This window comes from Pleurodeles waltl, chromosome 12 (assembly GCF_031143425.1).
Source record: "Pleurodeles waltl isolate 20211129_DDA chromosome 12, aPleWal1.hap1.20221129, whole genome shotgun sequence".
Taxonomy (NCBI): domain Eukaryota; kingdom Metazoa; phylum Chordata; class Amphibia; order Caudata; family Salamandridae; genus Pleurodeles; species Pleurodeles waltl.
The window spans coordinates 670,455,006-670,480,644 of NC_090451.1; the positions used below are offsets into that span (position 1 = coordinate 670,455,006).

General features: G+C 46.3%; 1 protein-coding gene across 2 annotated transcripts in view; it reads right to left on the minus strand.

Moving 5' to 3' along the window:
- Positions 1-25,639, minus strand: part of ADAMTSL4 (ADAMTS like 4) — a 156,852-nt gene that overhangs the window by 38,477 nt on the left and 92,736 nt on the right. For both annotated transcript variants that reach the window (XM_069218553.1, XM_069218552.1), the window contains exon 7: positions 8,106-8,242. In XM_069218553.1, the coding sequence (XP_069074654.1) occupies positions 8,106-8,242 (137 nt within the window). The remainder of the gene's footprint in view (positions 1-8,105; positions 8,243-25,639) is intronic.

Below are 25,639 nucleotides of genomic sequence, written 5' to 3' on the forward strand. Positions count from 1 at the left end.
CCAGGTCCCTTGCTGTAGGCCAGGAGGTCTTCTCCATAAAGGCTGGGAAACATCTACAGATGTTGTCACCATGAGAAGTGCAGTGCAGACCGGTGTCACTTGCACAGATGAGAGGGACATCGAGTGCTAGCCTGCTCCTCAGCCCCCTACCGAGGTCATCAAATCCGGGCAGGGGACCAGTCATCCTCCAGGCCTCAAACTATGACTGGAAGGTTCCAGAAAACCTGATGATCACACAGAGTCTGGAAATAATCTTGTGAGGCAGAATGTGGCCATGTGCTGGGGCGAAGTATTGAAGCTTTGAGAGTCTAGAACTTGTTTGCAAAGAGAGGGAGACTGGAGAAACCCAATCGAGAAGGATGAACATGATTTGACCACCAAAAATAGGTGGATAAGGTAAAATGCATTAATAAATATAATTCAGGGAACGGAGGGATGTTGGGAGTGTAAGGGGTAATTTCAGATTCATGGAGGGTAAAAATACAGATGAGGTCGCATTTTTCAGAACACACTCGCCGAAGCTCAGGCCTTTTTATAACAATGAAGCGAGAGACTCAGAAGTGAGAGGTCAGTCTACTGGAGCGGGGATTCTCAGGAGTAAAAGGCCATAACACGAAGGTAAAGAGGTCAGCATCCTTTCAATGTACTCCTACAAAGGTCTGCAACTTCCAGGCACTAAGAAGCCACTTATCGGTGTTTTGCACACTTTTCTCGTTGGTTACCAGGGTATATACTGGTGAGTGAATGCACATAAATGAGTCCAGCTGGGAAAGAAAAACAAGATATGAATTCATAGCGTAGGAAAGACATAAGAGCATATTATGGAAAGCTCGAGCTATAGACTCGGGGACGTGTGTGCCAGTATGGTGCTTCTAAAGGCCCCAGATGTATCCCTCCAGCCCTATGCAGCGTCTTCTATCAACTGTGCGTGTCACTGTCTTTCTAGTTTCATGACTCTCCCCTTCTGTAACATCCCAGTCTTTCCTCACACCTCCTCGAACCAACTCGCCTCCATCCTTTTCCTGACCCGATCCACCTTTACACCTCACCTCCTTTACTCATCCTTTCCCTTTACCCCATCTCATTCCCTTTACACTCCCTGTAGGTGGTTTTGTGCCACCAGAATAAAAAAAACACTCTGTCGTTTCCATTGAAGGACCGAATCTTTCTTAGAGGAAAAATATGTTGCAGGTGAAAAATTTACCTGTACGAGGTAGCGCTGGTCTTTGGCACCATCTAGTGGTACGGCGGATTACTACATGAATGTTCTTTTGCAGGCGCGCAGAGGCCTGACTGAATAGCGAGACCCACGGAAAGGTGCTTAGAAGTCCCTCTCAAGTGAAACCCGAAATTCCCAATAATTCCCCCCTTAAACTCCCCGCGGTCTCTCCTACACCCCGCTTGTGCTGTAACTCCTGCTCCACCTTTCCAGTCCGACATGTCTCCCCTTACATTTCCCCTAACCCGTTCCTTTCCCCCTCCTCACCCCCTCCCCTCCTCCGAACGTCTCGGCAATATTTGCGGTTTCCCTGTTATTCTTGGGAGCGAGATAAAGTATTGTAACCCCAGCAGCTCCCACAGCTTGTTCTGGAGCGTGTCGCGCACAAAGGCCTTGCTTTCAGGATCCCCTGGAGGCAGAGCGCTTCCTGTTGTGGTTACAAGTGAGCTGTTAGTCGCAGTGAGGAGGGCCTCACATGTGCCTCACATGAGCCAGGCATCCCGTCCAAGCCTGAGTCATGGAAGGGCGGGGCACTCTTTGTCTCGAGGAACCGAGGAACACAGCGGGGGTGAACCAGTGTGCAAGGGGACAGGAGCAGAGTTTGAGGCCAGAATACACAGAGACCCGAATGATACAGGAACCTAGAGACCCGATGGGTGGAGACCAGATGGGTACAGCAACCTAGAGACCCGATGGGTGGAGACCAGATGGGTACAGCAACCTAGAGACCCGATGGAACCTAGAGACCCGATGGGTGCTGGAACCTAGAGACCCCATGGGTGCAGGAACCTAGAGACCCCATGGAACCTAGAGACCCCATGGGTGCTGGAACCTAGAGACCCCATGGGTGCAGGAACCTAGAGACCCCATGGGTGCAGGAACCTAGAGACCCCATGGAACCTAGAGACCCCATGGGTGCAGGAACCTAGAGACCCCATGGGTGCAGGAACCTAGAAACCCCATGGAACCTAGAAACCCCATGGAACCTAGAGACCCTATGGAACCTAGAGACCCTATGGGTGCAGGAACCTAGAGACCCCATGGGTGCAGGAACCTAGAGACCCCATGGGTGCAGGAACCTAGAGACCCGATGGGTATTTGAATTAGGATACCCGAAGGGTACTAGAACACAAAGAGGCCTGATGGGTACTTGAACCAAGGGACCCGAAGGGTAGTAGAAGACAGACAAAAGAGACCTGATATGTACTAGAAACAAGACAAGGAGACCTCAGGGGTAATGGCACAAAGACAAATACACCAATTGTATACTAAAACCAAAGCAAAGGGCCTGACAGTACCAGCAAAGAGACCTGATGGCTAGGAGCCAGACAAAGACATAATGGATACTGGAACTTAAGATCAATCAGCCCAGTGGAAACTAGAACCAAGAGACTTGATGCGTACTGGTACACTGACGGAAAGATGTGATGGGTTCTAGACCAAAGCAAAGAGAACCGATGGAAACTATGAACTAGAGAAAACGTATTTATAGATACTAGCACTAAGGCAAAGAGACCTGATAAACTATAATCCAGAAACAGAGACCTGATGGATAGTAGAATTAGGACTGAAGGGTGCTGAAACCAAGGTGCACATATATACGATGGAACCTGAGGCCAGGACACATGCATAAATGTAGCAGAAAACTGAAAATTAGGAATGTGCATAATTTTAGGTTTACTTGTTTACGAGAAAATTCAGAAAAATTGAGTGAAATGGTAATTCAGCAATTTACACTATAGTTCAGTGCGAAATGCGTCCATATGTCCATGTTGGAGGGTAGGTCGGATTTCGAGCTAAAAAAAAAAACAAAAAAAACATTGCCCAAAAAATACATGCACCCAAACAACCGCATTTTCTTAATGTTTGCATTTTCTCCTGTGATAAGATGTTTGCACAGTCTATTTACGTAACCAGGCATTATAATTTCGGGAATTGTTGCGTAACAAGTGTAATGTGAAATGCTGTAAATTACATGCGATTATGATGCCAGTGTAACAAAAATTTCACCTGGGCTTACTAAAAACAATATAGTCAGACTTACCAGGTCTGGGAAACAAGGCGCACAGAGAAAGTGGATGCATAAAACCCAAGTGAAAGCCACCTTGTTCATGCTGAAACTAGATTAGACAAAAGATGCGAACAAGTGGCATGATACCAGAGATCATATGGCTTACTGGAACCAGGGTAAATGTACAAGTGAAGGGAACCAAACTAAAGGAACGAGCAGAGACCCAGCGCTGCAGTGGAACCAATATGTGTGTACCCACACCAGAGGTGAAATGTGACCAAGGCACTGGAACCAAGCTAAATAGATCCGATGCCACTGGAAACAAAACAGAACTTAGAAATGGTGCTGGTACAAGGCTACACCCAGAGACCTGGTAGGATACAAGAACATGGCTACAGAAAGACCTGAAAAGTACAAAAACCGAGGCATACCTAGAACATGGGTAGTGAAGCCAAGACAACGAACAGACAAGTGCCAGGTCAGACTTCAAGGGTATTGAAGCCTGGTACAAACAGATCTGATGGGATACCAGAACAAACATGTACTCCAGGTACAGAGAGAACTGATGGGCACTGGAACAAAGTGGCATGCAGTCTAAGTGTTATAGGTGTGGGCAAGGCCAGAGCGTTGGTACTCAAACCAAGGTGCAAAGGCACATGAATGATAATGGAATGGCAAGGGACCCTTGGTATACAGGGACACGAAAGGTACTGCAACCAGCACACCAAGGCTCTCAGCGTGTTCTTGGTACATAGGGCCTTACCTAGGCATAGAACCAGGGTACAGAGATGCCTCATGGCCACTGCAACAAAGGTACGCGGGTCCTGACAGCTAATGAAATCTGCACAGAGGTCTGATGGGTACTGAACTCCTCAAAAAGCATCACACAGACCAAACAGGCGATTTAACACCTGTTGGGAAACACAAACATCTCTGGGGTAACCGAACAGCACACGGAGCCCCAATGATCACTGGAACAAGGGTACCAGAGGTACCGCACACATGCTACAGAAAGACCTGGTTGATACTGCGACCACAGTAAACAAAGGCTGGCGGGTACTGGAGCAAATACTCATGTCTAAATGGTAGGGTAACCAAGGTACAGAGTGACATGATGGGGTACTGTGAACATGGAACATGCACAATAGAATGTTAAAGGACCTGATGTGGTAATGGAATCGACAATCACGAAGACATGACGGGTGTAGAACACAAGAGAAAGGTGCAAGTACCAACTATTGGGTGCAATGTACACATTCTCAGGAAAGGTGTTAGGGGTGGAATAATGGGGTACATTTGCCATGGTACACAGAAACTCGAAGGTACCACGGTACAGAAAGACTATGTGCCCTGGACCCAACATCAAGCCATTATATGTACTTGAACCAACACACAGAACCTTGATGTGCACTGGAAACAACACGGATAATCTTGATGTGTGCTGGAAATAACACCCAAAGTGCTGATGTGTATTGAAAATAACATGCTCAGACTTGATGTAGTCTGGACAGAACACAAAGTCTTGATGTGACTTGGAAATAACACACAGCATTTTGGTGTGTTCTGAAAACACACAGAATCTTGTTGTGTACCGGGAATAACACACTGAATATTTACGTGTACTAAAAAACCACAGGAAACACCACACAGTGGATTGATGTGTATAGGAGGTAGCATACATATTACTGGTGCGTACAAGAATGTGCTGTAAATTACACACACTCTTGGTGTGCACTGGAAATAACACACAGAGCCTTGGTGTGTAACACAGAGTCTCGATGTGTATTGGAAATAACAGTCTTGATGTGGGCTGGAAATAACACACAATATTGGTGTGTACTGGAAAAACACAGTGTGGGACATAACTTGCAGACTCTTGTACTGGAAATAACACAGCCTTGATGTTTACTTGAAATAACTCAAATTCTTGACGTGAAGTGGAAATAAAAGAGAGCCTTGATGTGTACTACAAATAACACACAAAGTTTTGATGTGAAGTTGAAATAAAACAGACTCTCTTGATGCATTCTGAAAAAACACACACAGAAACTTGCTGTGTACTGGAAGTAAACCACAGATTTTTGGTCCGCATTAAGGCGGGATGGGAACGGAACCTAAATAAACAGAGTTTTGAATGGATACTGACACCAAACTAATTGAACCATTTAAAACACATGAACATTGTCCCAGTCACACAGACAGAGGCTGATTTACAGCCATGCTCCCGGACTGCTGGAAAACTGCATAGGCCGGCGGGCCAGCGGGCCAGCGGGCCAGCCAGTTACTTGCGTGTGGTAGCCCACAATGATCCTGGTGGTAACTGCGGTCTGGAAATTGCATGGGAAAAAATAAAAGTGGAATTCTAGTCCTAGTCTGTGTTTTCAAGTGTAGTAATATTTCGCTTCCAGAAGCCAAAATAGCATCAATGCAGCAGGTGCTGTGGCACCGGGGCACCAAGGTGTTAGGGGCCCTAGTCAGCCCCACAGTGGCTGTGTTTTTTGTTATCCAGTGGGGAGTGAGGGGTCATTTTATTTGCTTGCATTAGGGCCCAAGGCAACTCTTCTTCACTACCTTGCATCTCCTTCTGGCTCACATTAGGCCGGCTTAGGTTTCGGGAAGGGAAGGGGCGAGAGATTTTCTTTCAAGACGTGTTACATGGGTGGTGTGATACTGGAATATCATGGTCAGAACATTGTCTGATACAAGCACTGTCCTAAATATCGTGCCATTGGATGAAGATTTTCAACTGTTAACTTAAATGGGCTGAAATTTTTGCAAATTATATTTACGTCAGACGTTACTTCTGTACACAACATTCTCTCAGAGAACTTCCTGTTCACCGCCATCTTGAACAGCCATGACTGTTAAGAAGCAGCAAAGCAAATGACAATCTCAAAGCCAAAACATTTGCATCTGAAATATCACCCAAGCTATGTGAGCCCAGGTTTATCATCATTTAGTGCAGGTGCTCTGGTGACGCAAACACCTTACTTGTGCACAGGATGTTTTGTGTCAAAAACTGGCCAGGGCTAAATGCCAACGCATCACATGGTGCCAAATCTCTGAAAAGTCATGCAAGGAGAAGTAATGAGAAAGGGTAACAGAGCACACACACACCAGGCTTCTCCGCACCACCAGATCAGCTAAAGTCATATTATGGCTAGCGCCAAAAGAAAACGGGCGCAAACAGTGGACAAAATGAAATTGTTTGATATTTCCAGACACAATATATCAATTGTTGGGAGAAATGTACTTATTATCCTTGGACAGTGGTCAGGGCAAGGACATTTATACTTGAAGGTGTGCCGCGAATGGAAACGTATTGCAAGGTACTGCTCGCTTGCATTAACGCCATGGCACAAAAGAAAATTGTGTTTAACATCATGCATACTTGACATATTCATTGAGTGTTGCTGACGACAACATCAGAGTATGATACAGTGGAAGTTCAGAGATGCACTGTATTTACATCTTTTCCAACATACATATAAAGATTGTTGCTCATTACTGGTTTATTTTTAATTTTTTTAGTGTATCTAGGTACTGATGCTCAATCTATCAACCTTTGTAAGATGGAAGGCTAACTCAGACCCGGCACTATTTGTACCAATAGCTTGTATTTCACATTCAGAGTCCTTGCTGCATGTGCTTTATCCCAAACTACCACCTCTCTGATCTACAGGACAGTGGCATATGTTCCAAGTAAGATGACCCTATTTTCCTCACTGGCGAACAAGAATCTCAAGGGCTTGGGGAGTTCACAAGGTGTCAATGAAAACTAAGTGACATCAGATTTTGGAGCCAGTCAAATTACCAGGAGGATTCCGTTCACAGTAAATTTTATTTTCAGGATCCAAAATTAAAGACACTTCTCCAACGTTGAGTCGGCAAGAACTGGTGGCAGCATTCCTGGCTGGCTCCCACCCGGGCAGTGCTGCCAGTGACTTTTGAAGGCCGCCCTGGCAAGAAGAAGACTAAGGAAATGCCCTGAGGAGTGCCAGCATGAGGGACCAACCTGTATTATCATTGGCACGTAGCGCTCAAATGTGATGCAATCTATGCACTACTTGGACCAGCTAACATCTTTTTCCATAGTCCCAATCCAATGGTGGCATTTATGTTTTAGGGCAGTGGTTCCTAACCTTTTGACTTCTCTGGACCCCCAATTTATCATTACTGGAACCCAGGGACCCCCACTGAATCATTATTCGTATCCGGGGACACCCACTGAGTCAAACTAAGAGCTGTGGACTAAACCTGTTATTATTTACGTTTCTAAGCAGTCGTGGACCCCCTGAGGTGGCTTCGCAGACCCCCAGGTGTACCCGGACCACGGCTTGGGAACCACTGTTTTGGGGCACTGAGCTTTGCGTTGGCAACATCAAGAGTCACAATGATCCACGTATCAACACCCCAAAAATTCAGTTTATAAAAATAATATCCTTTCTCAAGCCCAATTACTAGATCCTACAAGGATTTGCAGCATAATAAACTTTTCTCAAGGTGCAAAACAACTGTTACAGGTTTAACCTTATCCATCGATTGTGCTCATGAGCCGGCTGTACAGAAGACGCCGCTTCATTGAAACCAAGAGTGCCATCATCACCCCGGTGCTTCTGCTGATGCGTATTGAACAGTAACAATAATTTGCCATTGAAACAGATCAATAAGTATGATTTGTGCATCAAATGTAGAATTTAGAACATTTAGCTGCAGTCCAAACAGACTGTTGCACATATGAAAATATTTATATATATATTTTTTTTTGTTAAGAGGGAAAAATTTATAAATCAGAGGGTATGATGAATGCCAGTGGCTAACGCGGAAACAACAGCGTATACTAGTGAGCCATGTGAGGTTACGGGTGGTACTCACCAAGCACTGCCCACCCACGCAGATATCTGTGGATGAAGCCTCGCACGGAGTGCCGTCCTGCACCTTTTCGGTGTGGCGTACGTAGAAGCGGTAGCCAATGGGACGACAGTTCAGTTCACACCGCTGATATCCCTGCACTGAACCACAGAGAAGAGAAAAAGATGTTACTTTTCAAAGAATGTTTGTGGTTTATGTAGCGGGCAATGCTACGTTTGATGTACGTCGGTGTTCTGTGAGATATTATAAAATAATAAAAAAATAATATCAGTTCATGATGTTGAGGAGCAACAGACAGCATTATGTATTATTAGGTGTTACTGTGTTACTTTCTTTTGATAGAGCACACCATTCATGTGTGGTACCAAAGTATTGAATTTTCAGTATCAACCAGAGTTATCGAATTCACAATATCGACTACCAGCATATAATCAAGGTAAGCGGGTTATGAATATTATATCTACTCGTTTCTATATATGCTAATTTATTCATGCATAATTTTTATAGTAAGAAAATGACCTAGGGGCATTAGAGTACTACACAAATGAGCAAAAACAAAGACCCAGACAAAAGATTTTGTTAAATAGAAACAATTAAAATCATTGGTAAAAGAGAACATTCCGTGTTCAACCTTAAAGTGTCTTTGTACCAAGAAGATTTTAAAATCCGTTCTAAAAGGTGTAAAACATTGATAGAAAGTTGAACGGCAATTTTCAGAAACCGCTATATGCCGCGGTAAATGTTACTGACCTCGATATTTAGACATACAGCACTTTATAAAATCCCTCTGGCACCAAAAAGTGGTTGAAAGCATTCTGGTGATCCAATAGCATCCTTCACCATATGTACTCTAGCTATTACATAAGTTTAGGTAAAAAAATATCCCAAGCCTGACAAGATCACTCAACTATTGTAGCACCAAGAGTCGCAATGGGGTGCAGGGGAACTGCATTGATAATCCGCTCCCAGACATGATTCCTTTGGGTATGGAATTTTTGAGGTACAGGATTACAGCTGGATTATCAGTAATTTGCTGAACATTAACCTCTTGAATTAGCTAGTCCTGGGTGAAATTTTAACTACTTCGGTATAGGTGTATATACCTCAATCTGCTATATAGGTCGATCTTAGTGTGGGAAGCAACATGCAGGAAAATTCACCCAATCACCCTGCAAACATGCCAATGGAACAGAAACCTGGAAGTAACACACACGACACACATCAAGAGAAACACAAAACACCCTGCTAAACAAACATACTCTTGGCATAACCATCCGCAAACCCATCGCCTCACAGCGCCAATCTCGGGAAACAGAAACACACCTGAAAGAAACAAACATCTAGAAAACGTAGGTACCACTGGCAAAACACATATAGCTAAGAAACACGAATATACTTGAAAGACTCAATCATACCTCAGAAACACAAACACACCTGCAAAACAAAGACAAGCAAACAATCTTGGGAAACACAAACACACCTGGGAAACAGACGAGGTCACAGCAGACAGGTCAGATCAAGTGAGAAATCCTGGGAAACCGTCCAGTTTTCATTAGGATTTTGGCAAACTTAAATACTGCTTATACAAATGTAAGATATACAAATTCACAATTAAATACCACCAAACTCGTTAAAATAAACCATTAATAATCCATAGTGCGTCCTAAAAGTATAGGTATAACTCAGTATCTACAATTCACCAAATACAAGTAACAGAATTCATAGTTTATCCAATAACAAATGCAAAGACACACATTTATGGTAGAAAAAATGTGCACATCAAGGTGGCCCTTAAAGACAAAAAACAGCAAAAGGTTAATCATAGGTGAAAAGTTTTTGCAGTTAATAGAGGAACACAGAGGCGAGGATCGGAATTTGTTTAAAGTGGGCGCATATGCATTGTAAAAATTATTGACAAGAAGGGAGCTTTGAGTGATGCAATTCGTTTGAAGCGTTCCAGCTTTACTCCATAAGTTTAAAACAGAAACACGCACAGCGTAAACATAAACACACCTGGGAAATCCTCTATTGACTCCGGTAGATACACCTGGAATTCCGTAGAGATACTAGCACAAGCGAAAAAGAACAGACAGAATGTAAAGCTACACACAGACACGAAACACTCAGAGATGAGAAATACACATCTGGAAAAAAAATGCACATCTAGAACGTCCATCGTCCCTAAGGAAACGTACACAGTTCTGGGACAGCCGATTCTGGAAAGGCCCTCGAAACACAGGCACGCCTTTGAACCACAAACCCACCTGCTAAATGACAATGGAACGGGGGACACCAAAACACATCTGCGGGTCAGACAAGCACCTGGAAGAGAGAGTGGAAAAGCACACCTGCAACCAGGCCGCCTTCACTCCCTGGGAAACTCGGAAAACCATCTGTTCTTAAAACACAGGCTGGATTCCTCTTTGTAGCTCTTGAATTTGCTTTTTTCGTGATTTGCTTCAACTTGTGTACAATTTCAGCCGCTCATGTTTTTGGGCGCGGAACGTCATGAAGATGCAGACACGGCTCCAAGATGTAGTAACGTGCTTTACAAGGAACATTTATATTAAAGAAATAAAATCTTGAACAAGGGTAACAGAGACCTTTATTGTTTATGGGGGTTCGAATCGACCAGATCATCGATATTTCTATGTGATGTGATGCTCACTACTAGTCATGGATATAAAATACATATATTAAAGTTTGGCACAATGAGACAATGCGATTTGCCTAAATCACATTTTTCCATGCATAAGTATCGAAATGAGGATGAGAATCCGTGTTCTGCATTTTTTTCCGAGCCCGCCTCCACTCACGCTCCACTGCAGTTGTGTTTTACCTGCCCTCCTCTCAAAGGCCTATCAGTGATTATTTAGGGAGACAGCGAACACCCTCAGAGGGGGGAGGTGACACTTGGCCTCCCCGCTGAGCGGCACCCACCCCACATTATTCAGCCTTTAGGAGCCAGTGAGGGTTTTACCCTGGCTTTTGGGGACACTTAGACCGTGTCCGTCACGGTTGCAGTCACCACTCAACACCGAAGTCTCAACAGAGTTGGGGGCGAGGATGCTGGTGCATCAGGCCATCCACTCAATTTGGACTGGACAGCGTGAGTTATGTTTTTTCACTTTGGGACTGCCAAGGAACCTTGGCAGCCCCGAACAGAAAAAAAAAGTTACAAATGACCCACACACCCTGAGGAAAAATTCCAGTGTCATTAGATTTTTGTTTAACACAATCTCCCGCTTTGGCAGTTGTTTTTTTTGGGGGGGCTGGAGGGAGGTTTGCTGATAGGGCAATTGAAACAATTCAACCACTCAGCATACTTTGTGTCTTTGGAAGAGACACCGTGGCAGTTGCTCCTCTGAAGCCATAGTGATCTCCTCAGGAGCGGGGTTAGGACTGGATCTGAATATGATAGCGGTGGTCCGGCCAGGTTGGCGGTGGTAAATTCCTCAGCCACTCCGACGAATGACGAGGCCATACTCTAAATGAAGCCCGTTGCCTCGTGACTGGCATAGAACCCACAATCTCAGTTCATCTGAGAGCCCTGTAGGACCTGCAGCCATTAAGGAGAGCGTAGGCGTCGCCCTTCCGTAAATATCTTTGTAGGGTTTTAAGCGGAGGATATGATGCTATGACCATTTATCTACTCCTTTATGGGTTTTAGCCGGTCTGGGAACGATGTATTCCAGCACAAACAGCTTTGCTGGTTTGCTAAAGAGTCCTGTTGTGTTTAGGGTGGGGCGAGCAGTTCTGCAGGTTTGTGACCCTGTCCTGACATGCTCCACATTTGTACCAGCTGTTGTGTGTACAGTGTTGGACCCAGCCTTGACATGTTTTTGTTTGAACCCACCCAGCTGCTCTGCTAGGAACTTGACTTGGGAGTATATTTTTCCAGTGTGACTCCTCTTCAGGGCTCTGGCCTGGACTAGCCCCCCTGTGTTCTGAGTTGTTGGACTAGGCACAGATAGCTGCCTGGTCCAGGAATGTTATGTTTTGGCACACGCTGTCCTGCAGGGCTGTTGCTAAGCGCAGCCTTGTGGATTGGTGCCAGCTGATCAGTAGCGGCCTTGCCCTGTCCAGGCATATTGTGGCTGAGTACCAGCAGTTCTACAGAATTTGTTGCCCAGTCCAGGCATGTTGCAGGTAGGTACCAGATGCTTTGCAGGCTTGTTGTAGCTTAGTACTAGCTGATCTGTAGTTTCAAGCACTGTCCAGACATGCAGTGGCTTAGTACCAGTTGGTCTATAGTGGCTGTGCCCGGTCAAGCATACTGTACCTTGGTACCAGCATCTCTACAAGCTTTGTTGCCCAGTTCAGGGATCCTGTGGCTTGGTGCAAGCTACTCTGCAGGTGTTGTTGCCAGCCAAGTAATGTTGTGGCTGGCCTGCAGTTGCTTGGTAGGGCTTGTGTCACAGCCAGGCATGCTGTTTGCTGGTACCAGCTACTCCTCAGGGTGGTAGCCCAGTCCTGACATTTTGTGGCTTGGTAGCTGTACTCTGCAGAATTTGTTTCCAAAACCAGGCATGCTTCCTCTAGAAGCTAAGAAGCTGCCCTGGTAAGGCTGTGGTTCATTCCAGGCATATGTGCCTGGGTATTAACTGCTATATGTGGGATGTGGACCAGGACAAGTGTATTGTACTAACTCCTCCACGTCGGGAGTGGACCAGTCCAGGAATCAATGGCATAATACCAACTCCTTTTCAGGGGTGTAGTCTAAAACTGGCATTTTCCGCCTTGGTCAAGGCCCTCTGAGGACTTTGTTGCACAGTTAGGCATGCTTCTTCTTGGTCAGCCGGTCTGCAGAGGCTCGGCCCAGCTCAGGCATGGTGTTGCTTGGTCCCATCTGCACTTCAAAGTTTTGAAACTCCATCATGGCATGCTCTGGCTTGATGCCCTTGGTTCTGGTGGGTTTGGACAACGGAACCGACATGATCTCGATGCGTGAAATTTTCGCTGAGTTTTGAACCTCCCATGGCAGGGTGTTCGCCACTTTGCATGGAACATGACTAAGTAATGGCATTCTCTTTTCCAGACCCAGAGGCTCTGTAAGACCTAGCCTGTTTTTGGGTGGTTTCACCTTTCGAGGAGGGATTATAAAGCTAGTCTTGGCTCTATATAGTGTGGTGCCATTTGTAGCACAGGGTTCGAGCCCTGTCCTGCCACGATCAGATCGAAGTCCGTTTCTTTGCACGTTTGGCGTCAGTCCATCCATATTCCACATCAGGACAGGCTGCAAAATGGAAAACCAGTGTAGCTGTCTATGAAAGGAAGGCGGTACTCATAGGCTCCAGAGCTTAACATACGAAAAGGTTGGGGTGTGTGTGTGGGGGGGGGGGAGGTGTTGTGGGGGGGTTTGTGTGTGTTTTTTGGACTTTGCGGCCCAATATAACCACAATATTGACACAATTCTTTACTTTGATGAGCAGACCAGTGTTCTTTGAATGTTTGCTATTTTAAACCCTTCTTTTTTTAAGCTGGTTCAGTGTTTGCATTGACAATTAAGCAGAGTATAAGTTCTATGTGTGCTCTCACTCTCCTTGAGGCCAGAGCTTATTAGGGTGTTTTGTGGCACTTGAAGAAAGAGTCCCTGTTCTCTAGTCCAGATCCTTCTTGTTTGACTTGAAGAGAGTTTCACTCACAGCAAATATCAAAAGGAACCAAGGGGAAATCCGGCCACCATGTGCCAAGCCTTCCTTTTCCACCACTGGAAGTCAAGCAAAGAGTGAGGCCCTAGTGTTCGAAGGAGAGGATGTGGCAAAGTTTTATATCTGGGGCAGTAACTTTAACTTCCCAAAAGGTGGCGCTGTAAATGTTCTCCATGAAGTGGATGTTCTCTGATGCATCACTAGGGATATTTAAGTTAGCCTTTGAGCATTCGCTGTTTATCCGCCGTTATCCAGTAGCTGCTTCAATGTAGCGATTCCCTGGAACGTGACACCAGGAAACAGGTTATTAGACGTAACTGTATGTATAGGAATACTGTTACCAGGGTTGGATTGAGCACCCAGGAATTTGTGCACTGGGCCGGTGCCTCGGGTCACCTGTGGGCTGTATTTTTTAGGAGCTCTGTAAACCAGCCCAGAGAGACTTCCTGCCTTTCCCGGTCTCTGTCAGAGAACTGTAACGTGGTGCTAGCATCATGGGCACTCCTCTGCCATGCTGTCAGACTGAGGCTGGAGGCCAGGTGTTGCTCTGGCCCTTAGGGTATTCTCACCTCGCCCCCTGCCCAGTGTGGCCTGGCCCAGAAGTATTGTCATCCCACGCCAAGCCATTACTTTCAGGCCATGGAGGGTATAGAGAGGGTGGGAGTTTGCAGGGGCCTCGCAGGGCACCCAGTCTCCCCTAAGCCCATGGAGCAGCAGTAGCTTTGTGCTTTTCTTGACCCCCTACCCTGCCAGGCCATCGGGCTGAGGCTAAAGTGGGCTGGGAGGGGGGGTGAGTAAGAGAAATGGCCTCGCTAAGGGCAAGGTGTTGTAACCTCGGTCTCAGTGTCTCTTAGGCCTTGGCGGTGGGGAGCGGGGTGTTTGCATAGGCCTCTCTGTGAGGCCACCTTTCCCAGAGGAGTAAAAACATAGGGTGTAGCGTTCTAGCCACAGCTGTCCAAGTTGGATCTCAATATCCTGTGACCCTGGGCAAATCACTTAATCTCCCTTCCTAAAATAAAAATGAATTTGACCTTGTGCAATATAACTGGTTCTCATGTAAATTGCTTCAGTGCCCTTCGGCAGAGTTCACAATATATAAAACTACAAAAAATAATAACAATTTGTGAATGTGGGACACTTTTTTTTGGGAGTACCCGGGCCAAACTGTGTTCCCAATTCGCCCAGACTGTGGCTCTACCTATTGCTCAGATTTTTACATAAATGCAGCTACAAGCCCTTTCAGACACGATTGGAGCTCATCTTCGATCCACTCTCATGACACCAAACATACTACTCATTTGCTACACCTCAAATCAACATTACCAACCATGCACAACAAACTGAGTGGCTACTTGCTTGACCACCCAAAAGAGCTTTGGGGCCTCATATATGGATTGTGAGAGTCCTATGCAGTGCACACGTAATACAAAACTTTCTTCTACCTCTACAGTCAATCACTTACTAACCAATAGAAAAAACACAGTTTATTAAAACATGCACTCAAAAACAATCAATACCAAAACAGCTCCCATGCAACCATAAGACCAGGCATACTTCCTCTTGGTAAGCAACTGTTCTGTGGAGGATGTGGCCCGGTTAAGGCATGCTGTCGCTGGTACTAAATACTGTGCAGGGGATGTGGCCAAGTCCAGTTATGGTGCCATGTGGGTATCTACCATGATGAACGGAGCAGTGTTCTTCGAATGTTTGCCATTTTTAATATTTTCTTTTCTGAAGTTTGTCCAGCGTTTGTGTTGACAGCTAACAGGAGTGTAAATTCTATGTGTGCTTTCACTCTCCTTGGCCTCAGCTCATCGGAGTGGTTTGTGGCCTGTGGCATATTAAGAAAGAGTTGCTGTTCTCCAGGCCAGATCCAACTTCTATGACTCAAAAAGAGGGTTAATCACAGTGAAGACACCTCAGAAATACGCACATCAGAAGTAACTAACACCAAGGGGAAATCAGGTCCAAACCTACCTGCAGCCAGGCTTTCCTCTTCCATCATTAAAGAGGTCAGGCAAAAGTCAGGCAGACTGTGGAGCCATCTTGACTAAAGGGGGGGGAAGTTTTACATCTGCATCTACCAGAAATGGCCACTGATTGCAGAGCTAAATGTTGCTGGAGGGTGTGTGTTTTCTGACGCACAACTATGGGTGCTTTTAACTGGCCCTCGCCTATACTAGCAGTTGTTGTTGTTTACTCTGCTCACACCTAGTTGTTGTCTCACCTTGGTTTTTCCCTAAAACATGAGGCCCGCAAGCAGGTAATGGTCCCTATACATAAGCTTCCAGCCTATCTCTCGCTCACACTCCCACAAAAACGATGCTAGGAGACTGGTGCACACCTCCTATACTCACGGGGGACACAAAACATACTACTTATTGGCTGCAACGTAAATCCACGCTCTACCAACCATGCACAGCAACATGAGAAACCACTTGCTGAGACCTTGCCCATGGTGCAGAAGGCACTATGCAAATGCACATACGACAGTATCCATTCTGCCAACTCCGCCCAATAACTTACTAGCTACAAAAGCTGAAAAAAACAGACTCAAAAAACAATCTACACCAAAGTATCTCCCAGACACAAAGTCACCTTACAAATATTTTGTGTTGATTCTAAGACTGCTATGAAGCACTTGCAATTACAAAAGTAAGGACTGAATTTGATCGAATTCTAGGATATGCAGAAAGTGTGTTTGGCTGGATTTAGGAATTTAAAGCAGGTCAACATTTTCTTTGGGAGATAAGTATGTATGTATGTTCTATAGTTTGGCATTAGATGTTGGAGTCTGTGGTTTTACAGGCATATGTTTTTTCAGTCTGTTTTCACATGGACCCCTGCTTCAAGCAGTTTGCCAATGTTAACACTGCTCTCAGTTAAGTACTGCATCGCAGTCCCTGCTCCAAGGATCCTGGAGCTGGTTCCCAGTATCGGCACCTTAGATCCAATAGCTGGCTCCTTGGGTCCCAGTACCTTCTTTTTTCATCCCAAGACCTGGCTCTCAAGATCTCTATACCAGCTGCAGGCACTTGCACCACAGACCCCAGACCTAGTCCCTTAACTTACTGTTCCCAGACCTAGCTCCTGAGATCCAAATACTGACTCGCTGCACCGGCACCTGGGATCCCAGACCCGCTCCTATGATCCCAGTATGTAGGATACCAGACCTGGTCCCTCAGTTCACTATTACCACTCCTGGTTCATCTGTGGTCAGTTCCCAGTTACAGCTCCTCGAACTCTAGTACTCGCTGATAGGATCCCAGACCCGACCCCACAGATCCCAGTACTGGCCCTAAGATCCCACACCTGGCTTCTTGTACCCCCAAATTGGCTCCCAGTAATGGTACCCCAGATCCCAGACATGGCTCGTCGGATAGAAGCACTGGCACTTTGGATCCTACACTTAGACTGTTCATTTACTGTTCCCAGTACTGGCTCCTAGGATTCCAAACCTGTGTCTGCAGATCCCAATACTGGCTCCTCAGATCCCAATACCCCTGACCTGGTCCCTGGGTGCACTTTCCCCAGTCCTGGCTGTCACTTTGTAAGTTCCCCGTCACGGCTCATCAAATGCCAAGTTAGGACCTTTGATCTCAAGCCTTGCTCTTCAGATCTCTGTATTGGCTCTTAGGATCCCAAAACTGGCTCCCAGATCTAGTACTGCGGATCCTAGACCTGGCTCTGCAGATCTCAGTCCTGGCTCCTCGGACCCAAGACCTGGTCCCTCAGTTCACTGTTCCAGTCCTGGCTCCTCTGCTGTCAGTTCCCAGTTATGGCGCCTCGGATCCCTCTACTGGGTCCACGGATCCTGTCCCTCGATCCTCCAATCCCAAGCCCCGTTTCTTAGTTGCAACTTCCCAGTTCTGGTTCTTCAGATCTCAGGCCAGTCTCCTCGGAGGCCTCGATCTACCTTGTTTTTCAGTTCTGAGCAAGGGCTGGCCTGGCCCTCGGCCACCGACAGGAGACCCCTCCGCGCCCCCCCCGCTGCCCCGCGGATAAACGAGCTCATGTGGCGGCTGGAAACGGATCGCATCCATATCTGGAGAAACACCAGAGCTCAAGTACAGCTGATTATTTCTAAATAAATATTATTTTTATTGAGGCTGGATCATGTGGGTCTGGAGGAGGAGGGGGGGAGTCATTCCAGGGCCTAGGAATCCGCTCCGATTTATTGGGTGCGAGGGGCAATGAGTGGGAGTCAGTGGAAGGGGAGGGAAAAACACAGAAGGCGAGAGAGAGGCATGGAGGGGGGGAAGTATAGGGAGAACGGCCGGTGGGAAAGGAGTGGGCGGAAGAGGGGGAGAGATGGTGTCCTAGATAAGAGGCCTCCAGCTGTTTCTGGTCTGTGCATTTACTGGAGTGTGTGCATGCAATCCGGAAGGCGGTGCAACAAGTGCATGCAGCCAGTGCAGTAGGAGCATGCACCGGTGAATACAGTGCAACTGATGCATTCAGTCCGACTCCCACCACTGGTGTCCTCTTGGCCTTCAGAGGAGGGGGCGGCACGTGTGAGATTAGCATCCAATGCATGCAACCAGCTCCCTGTGCTTGCAGCCAGTGCAGAGGGTGCATGCACCCGTGAACACAGTGCAACGGATGCATTCAGTCCGACTCCCACCACTGGTGTCCTCTTGGCCTTCAGAGGAGGGGGCGACGCGTGTGAGATTAGCATCCAATGCATGCAACCAGCTCCCTGTGCTTGCAGCCAGTGCAGAGGGTGCATGCACCCGTGAACACAGTGCAACTGATGCATTCAGTCCGACTCCCACCACTGGTGTCCTCTTGGCATTCAGTGGAGGGGGCTGCACGTGTGAGATTAGCATCCAATGCATGCAACCAGCTCCCTGTGCTTGCAGCCAGTGCAGAGGGTGCATGCACCCGTGAACACAGTGCAACTGATGCATTCAGTCCGACTCCCACCACTGGTGTCCTCTTCGCCTTCAGAGGAGGGGGCGGCACGTGTGAGATTAGCATCCAATGCATGCAACCAGCTCCCTGTGCTTGCAGCCAGTGCAGAGGGTGCATGCACCCGTGAACACAGTGCAACTGATGCATCAGTCCGACTCCCACCACTGGTGTCCTCTTGGCATTCAGTAGAAGTGGCTGCACATATGATGATTAGCATTTAATCAACACAGTCAGGCGTCATGTGCTTGCAGCCAGTGCAGTGGGAGCATGCACGGGTGAATACAGTGCACTGATGAATTCAGTCTAACTTCCTCCACTTGTGCACTCTTGGCATTCAGTGGACGGTGCTCCACATTTGCAGATTACAATTGAGAGCAGACAGTAGGGCTTTCTGTGCTTGCAGCCAGTACTCTGGATGCATGCACTCATGCATGCAGTGCAGCTGGTGCATTCAATCCAACTCTTAAAAAGGTACAGGCAACTAGCGTACGCTTGGCATTCAGTGTGGAGGGATACGGATATGCATTCTAGCATTCCATGCATGTAGTTAGGCTCCCTGTGCTTTCAGGCAGTGCAAAGGGAACATTCAGTTGTGAAAGCAGAGCAGCTGATGCAGAGCCTAACTCTCTGCACTGATGCACTCTTGGCATTCAGTAGACAGAACATATGCAATCTAGGATCCAGTGCATGTATTTAGGCTCCCTGTGCCTGCAGCCAGTACTGTGAAAGCATGCAGTCATGCATGCGGTGCAGCTAATACATTCAATCCAACTCCCTCCACTGTGCATGCATCTAGTGCACCCTTGGTATTCAGTGGAGGGGGGTGCACGCGTGCAGGCTAGCATTCAGTGTATGTCGTCAGGCTTCAGGTGCATTTAACAAGTGAGGTGCAGCTGATGCATTCAATCCAACTCCCTCCACTGGTGCATGCATCTGGTACACTTTTGCCATTGAGTGGAGGGGGCTTCAAGTGTAGAGTCTAGCATTCAATGTATCACAGTGTGGAGAATGTACCTGGGTGCACTGTGTTTTTGTGTGTTTCTCTTTCATAGGGTTTTTGGAGAAAGCTAAAGCACCAAGCTAGAAGTCACGTGGATGGTTACCTCTACCCCCCCCCCCCCCCCCCCAAATCTAGGGAGTGAAACTTTTGACCCCACTGAACATAGGTAAAACCACACCAGTGCTCAAAAAGGGGGAAGGCGTTTGCAAAAAAATTTACCTTACTTTGGGTGCCGAAATAGATTGAAATGCTGCAAGACTGAGATAGGTAGGAAAAAAGGCCACAACATTGGGAAGGAGGCAAAGACAGTTTTTAACGAAGCAGGGAAGCCTGAACCATTACAGCACATGACCCAGAATGGTACAGAGGACAAGACAATACTAGCAGGGACTGCGATGGGCTGCAACACTAGGCCAGAGGAAAAGATTGGCGAGAAAACTGGGTGAGAGGGTAAGACAAACCGCAGTGTACTGGGACAGAGGGAAGAAAACAGCAGCACTGGGACAGAGGGAAAAATAGGTTTCAGAACTTGGACAGATGGAAAGAAGCAAGACATGACGAAGCACAATGACAAGTGGGAGACTTGGCCGCAGCACTAGGACAGAGTGGAAGATAGGACGCAATACTAGGACAGAGTGAAAGACAGGTCGCAGCACTGGGACAGAGTGGAAAACAGGTCGAAGCACCGGACAGAGCGGAAGAGAGGATGCAGTACTGGGACAGAGTAAAAAAGAGTGGAAGCCTTGCAGATGCTTGGGTAGAGTATAACAGAGGTGAAGACATGCCTTAACACTGGGACAGTAGGGCAGGGGGTAAGATAGGCCGCAGTCCTGTGACAGAACAGAAGGGCGATATGTTGCAGCACTGGGACACAGTAGGACAGAGAGATGGACAGGCCCAAACACTGGTTCATGATCTGTTTAAAATTTTCATTGGGCGAGTCCTCGTTTCCCTAAATTTGTCTGGAGACGGTGGGCTCTCTTGTAGTGGCTGCTGATTCTCATGGTACACTGTGGGACTGATAAGAGGTTTTTGGCCTGGGCTAATTTTTCTTCCAAATAAAAGAGTCCAAATTCACACAAAAAAGCACACATGAGCTCTGTAAATACACATGTGTGAGGCTCCAAGCTTGCCAAGTTGTAAAAGTTTTATAAATCCGGTACTGCAGTTTAATTACAAATGTAACCAGAATGTCCTGGGACCCTTAAAATAAATATAATAAATGTGTACTTTTTATATATTTTAATGGGATGTTCAGAAGTTGCACTTAATTTAAAAAAAAAAAAAAAAAAGTGAAAAGCAATCTAAATGAATATCCAACAAATGTAAGAAGTAAAATAATCCTAAACAAGACCTCTAAAATTTTTAATTTGGAGAAAGATGTTAATCTCAATTGTATACATGAGCTTGGTGTAATCGGCGAGTCTCATGCTGGCCCACGAGATACTGCGGCAGATAGAAGGCGTAGTTCCCAACTGAAGTTCTTTACTTTCTGTCTTAGGTGTATGCAGCCATGAGGAAGAAAGATTGGGCTACATGAATCCCTATGCTCTAGGTCCTCATGGTTGCGGTCCTTATGATTAGGTTTTTCATGGTTTGAGTACTTATGATACGGAGCCAGATGTATCAAAGGGATTTACCCATTCTGTGTCTATGAGAAAATGCTTTAGTACATATGACCTATGGATCCTTGTGGTCTGATAATTCGTAGTCAAGGTCCTCATGGTCGGAGTCCTTGTGATCTGAATCTTGATGTTCGGGTACTCACTGTCAGGGACCCTTTGGTATGTGTCCTTGTGGTTTGCGTCCTCATGGCCAATGTCCTTGCGAACAGGGCTTTGTGATATGAATACTCGTTATCTTGGTCTGTGTGGTACCAATCCACGGGGTCTGGACCCTTGTGGACAGGGTCCAAGTGGTCTAAGTCATCAACATCCCGACCTTGTGATATGGGCCCTTGTGGTCTACTTATTGTGGTCTATGTTGCCATGTTCTAGTTTGTTGTGGTTTAAGTCCTCGTAGTCTTGGTCCTTGTGATCTGTGGTCTTTTGCTCTGAGTTGTCGTGATTTGAGCCCTTGTAGTATGGGTAATAATATTTTATGTAGGTAATTGCTGGTGTCCACGCACACAGTTGTGTGGTAGGACACCTTTCAGGGCTGCAGTTGCATCTTATTGTCCTCAATTATATATTCAGTCATTTATGTACCACTTACAGTTCCAGCCTGCATGGCCTGTAGCACTGCAAATAGATGTTTCAACCCACTCTCAGTGGATTATGCACAGATTTCTGCACCATGTACACTAAACCTCTCGGCTCCCTTAATCGGAAAAGAATCACAACTAAATACATTTTATTTGACTGTTGAACAGTTTTCACAGGAGAAAAACAGATACTGGCATTTCCAGGACACTGTTGTTATTAGATAGTTATGTGGCCTATGACACTGTTGATCACTATACCTTTGTGGCCCATCTGGAATCAATAAGTCTCTTAGGTACAGCTCTGGACAAGATTAACTCTTCTCGGAGTAACTGCAGCCAGATGGCCACTTTGCCTGTCTTTCTACTTGCGCTGTGGAATACCCCTTGGGTTCGTCATTATCCCAGCTATTCTTCAGTTACTATATGGCACATGTAATCGGGAGATTCAGGTTTCAGCATTACATGTATTCGATGATACACAAATCACATCCACTTGGAAGGAGACCAGCAGAGCACATCAGTAAAATTCAACATGGTTAATAGAAACCAGCAAAGGTTTTAGGATCAACGCACTGACAATTTATGCATCAGAACCGGATAATGTGTTGATCATTCTTCCCTCTGACAACTGGCTTCCAACTATTTTACCCCTACCCAGTGCTTAATTTGTGCTTGTTGTTTCCAGTCCTGAGCTTAATCTTCTGCCTCAAGCATTTACTGTGAGCAAAAGACACATTTGGGAAACACTGAGGAAGAGAATAACGAAAAAGCGTCACAAGGGGAGAAAGCGAAAAGCTGCAAGTGAGCTGAAGGGGCTGTTAATGGATTGAAGAGGCCCGAGATGGCTTCATGATTGCTCTGCCTTAGTACTCCGTGTTCACACATTTAATTGCAGCAGCTGCGTATTTAAATGGAGGGCTTTGGGCACCGGCACGTTTTTATTTACAAATTAAGCACTGCCCTACCTACAGCTTATTGGCCATATGTGTAAATATGGACGTTGATTCCCATTGGTCCTTGCCCACTCGCATAAGCTCATGGACAAAGTATTGCATTTATTGTCTTCGCACTCTTCGGGCCTCTTTTCAAATCTGCCTTTTCTCACAAGATAAAACATAGTTTCAATAGCTTTGAGACAGAACGACTAATAGTCTCGATTAGGTTCTTCAGTTTTGAGCCTCCACAGGGTACGTTATATTGCAGCACTGTTTTCCCTGAACATATTTGCCCTTCTTGCACTTCCTGCATTGGCTTATCCTGTGGCTCATGTTCTTTCAGAGCCACGTGTGTCACTCATATGACCCACAGAGGATGATTACACTGAGAAGGAGATAGGCCAGGGTAGGGCTAGGAATATCATTAAGTACGCCTCCCACTATTCAAATGGCCAAGAGCAACAATCAACACCCCCATGAGTCTTTGTTCGTCAGAAAACCCCCATTCTAGATATTAAACTGGACGCCTAAGAAGAATACATTATTTAGTGGGGTAACAAAGGATCCCGCAGCCCCCAGGGTGCGGGGGGCATCCCGAGCTCCAGGTGCCCCCTCAGTACCCTGGCCTGAGAATTCCTGAGAGGAGGGGGCTCTGTACACTTTACAGGGGGGCCCCTGAAGTTTTGTTACATCACTGTCTCTTGGAGACCACTGAGATGGGATTGTGTGTAGGTGGGGGTGCTACTTTTTCCAAGTGTTGTCTTGTTTCAATCAGTTGTCAGTCCTGGAGGTGATCTGGCCTTACGTACATGGGCTCCATTGCTTAAAACCCAAATGTGTGAAGGGTCTCGGCCTCTTGAATGACTCTGTGCAATTGTCCGCTGAAGAGAACTTCCATATGGCAACAGTTAGAAGTCTGGTAACAACTTGATCGACTACAGTAAACCATCTCATAACAGAATCATTATTCTATACTTGTGCATAGGCACACAGAAATCTTTACAGAGGCATTCCATTAAACTTTGGACATCGTGCCGAGGTAGACGAAATCTGCAAATACAGCCCGGATTCACACCGTAGGACTCAACTGACCCCTGGCGCGCCTACATCCCATCCCTACGTTCGACCCCAGTGCTTAGCAGCGTCGTGTCACTCCACCCACTGAGCACATTTGGACTCTGGAAAGGATCCCGCCGATCCAGCGTCCACCAAGCCTCTAACACCCAGTCTTTCCTCCCACAGCCACACTCTTATTTGTAACTGTGTACGTAACAGCCGTGGTTAGCCTACGGGTAATATAGTTGGCGCAAACTAAAAATCAGTGAAAAGTTTTTTTTTCCACAAATACATTATATTGGCTATTTCATAGATTCCTTGCGATAGATAAGGTCATCTCAGTTTCTATTTTAAACTGAAAACATAATCTTTGGCGTGTCAAGGCCAGTGCACTATTTTATAGTATAATGCGAAGATATCATCTTCTTGGGTGAATGTTGGACTTAATAAATAACCAGGGCAAATGGAATCAGTCGACATAGCAGGGCAAATGTATGCGGCAGAATTGACTGAATTATGTGGTAAGAAAAAACAAATTATGTGACGTGATGCTGCACATTTTGCAACAGCATTACTGCATTATTTTGTCTTTTTTTTAACACATTTTAGAACTGTATGGGCAAAGGTTCCACATCAAAAGTAAAACCTTAACACTCAAATAAGCAATGGGCAATTGAAAACTGATCAGTCAGCTTGTTTCAATGGCATTTCTATGTGCGGCAACCAGTGTTGCAGCATTTTCAGTGACTTTTGAAACCGTTGAGTTAAAAACACGTTTTTTGTGGTAAAATCTGCAAAGTCCGCAGCAGATGAGGCGTTTGGTGGAAAAATGCGGTAAATCGCGTGGAAAATGCCACAGCGGTAGTACAGGATAATTCCAGTGGCCCTGTGATCAGTAGCTGGACAAAGTCTCATGCATTGCATATGAAGGCACCACGGGGAGGGGGGTTAATTGCTACGCGTTGCCTTTGCATAGGACACGTTAGCTCTGTGCTGAACACCAGCACCCGCCTGTGGACCAGATGGGGCGGTAATTGGACCTCTGCGCCCGTCCACATCCGGGAGCAAATGCAATCCGAGGCCGGCGAGAGCCCACCCCGACCGCAGAAGAGGTTAGGGGGCTCCAAGGGCCTCAAAACAGGAGCAGATGCCCTGTTGTCTCTGGGGAGAAGGCATCGATCACTCACTGTAACTTGGCACGTGCCGTGGGAGGGTCTGGGGAGCTACCAGCAGCCCGTCCCTCGCGCGCACCGGAAGCTGTCACTGACGTCAGGCACTTCAGAGCAGTGTGTGGCCAACTCTGGCTCCATGCAGGGGGCCAGTGGAGCGTTTTATGGCCCCAGGCCTCATTCCATTGCTCCCTTGGGTAGAAGTGAGCTTGGCATGCCAAGAGAAGGTTATTTTCTGAGGCTGCTTAGGCCTCTTTCCTTGCCATGCAAGAATAGCTTTTACTTGGTAAACATCAGGATGAACAGATTTTGAGAAGAAAATTCTGGGACAGATCGTACATAAAACTCGGACTAAAGCCTTTACTCTCACTTTTATATCCGGCCTTTCTTGTAAATGTGCGTGATACACGCACGCGCATAGGCAGCAGCAGACGGGCAGAAACCAATAAATTACTTCTCCAATTATTTAAGACTAGAGCTGCATGTGAAAGGTGTGCATACCTTTCACTTCTGACTCACAGATTCACATGACATTTGCTCCAAAAACTGGGACATTTATTTAAAATGAATAAGAAGTGTTGGGACAATCCTCTGAAAACCGGGACTGTC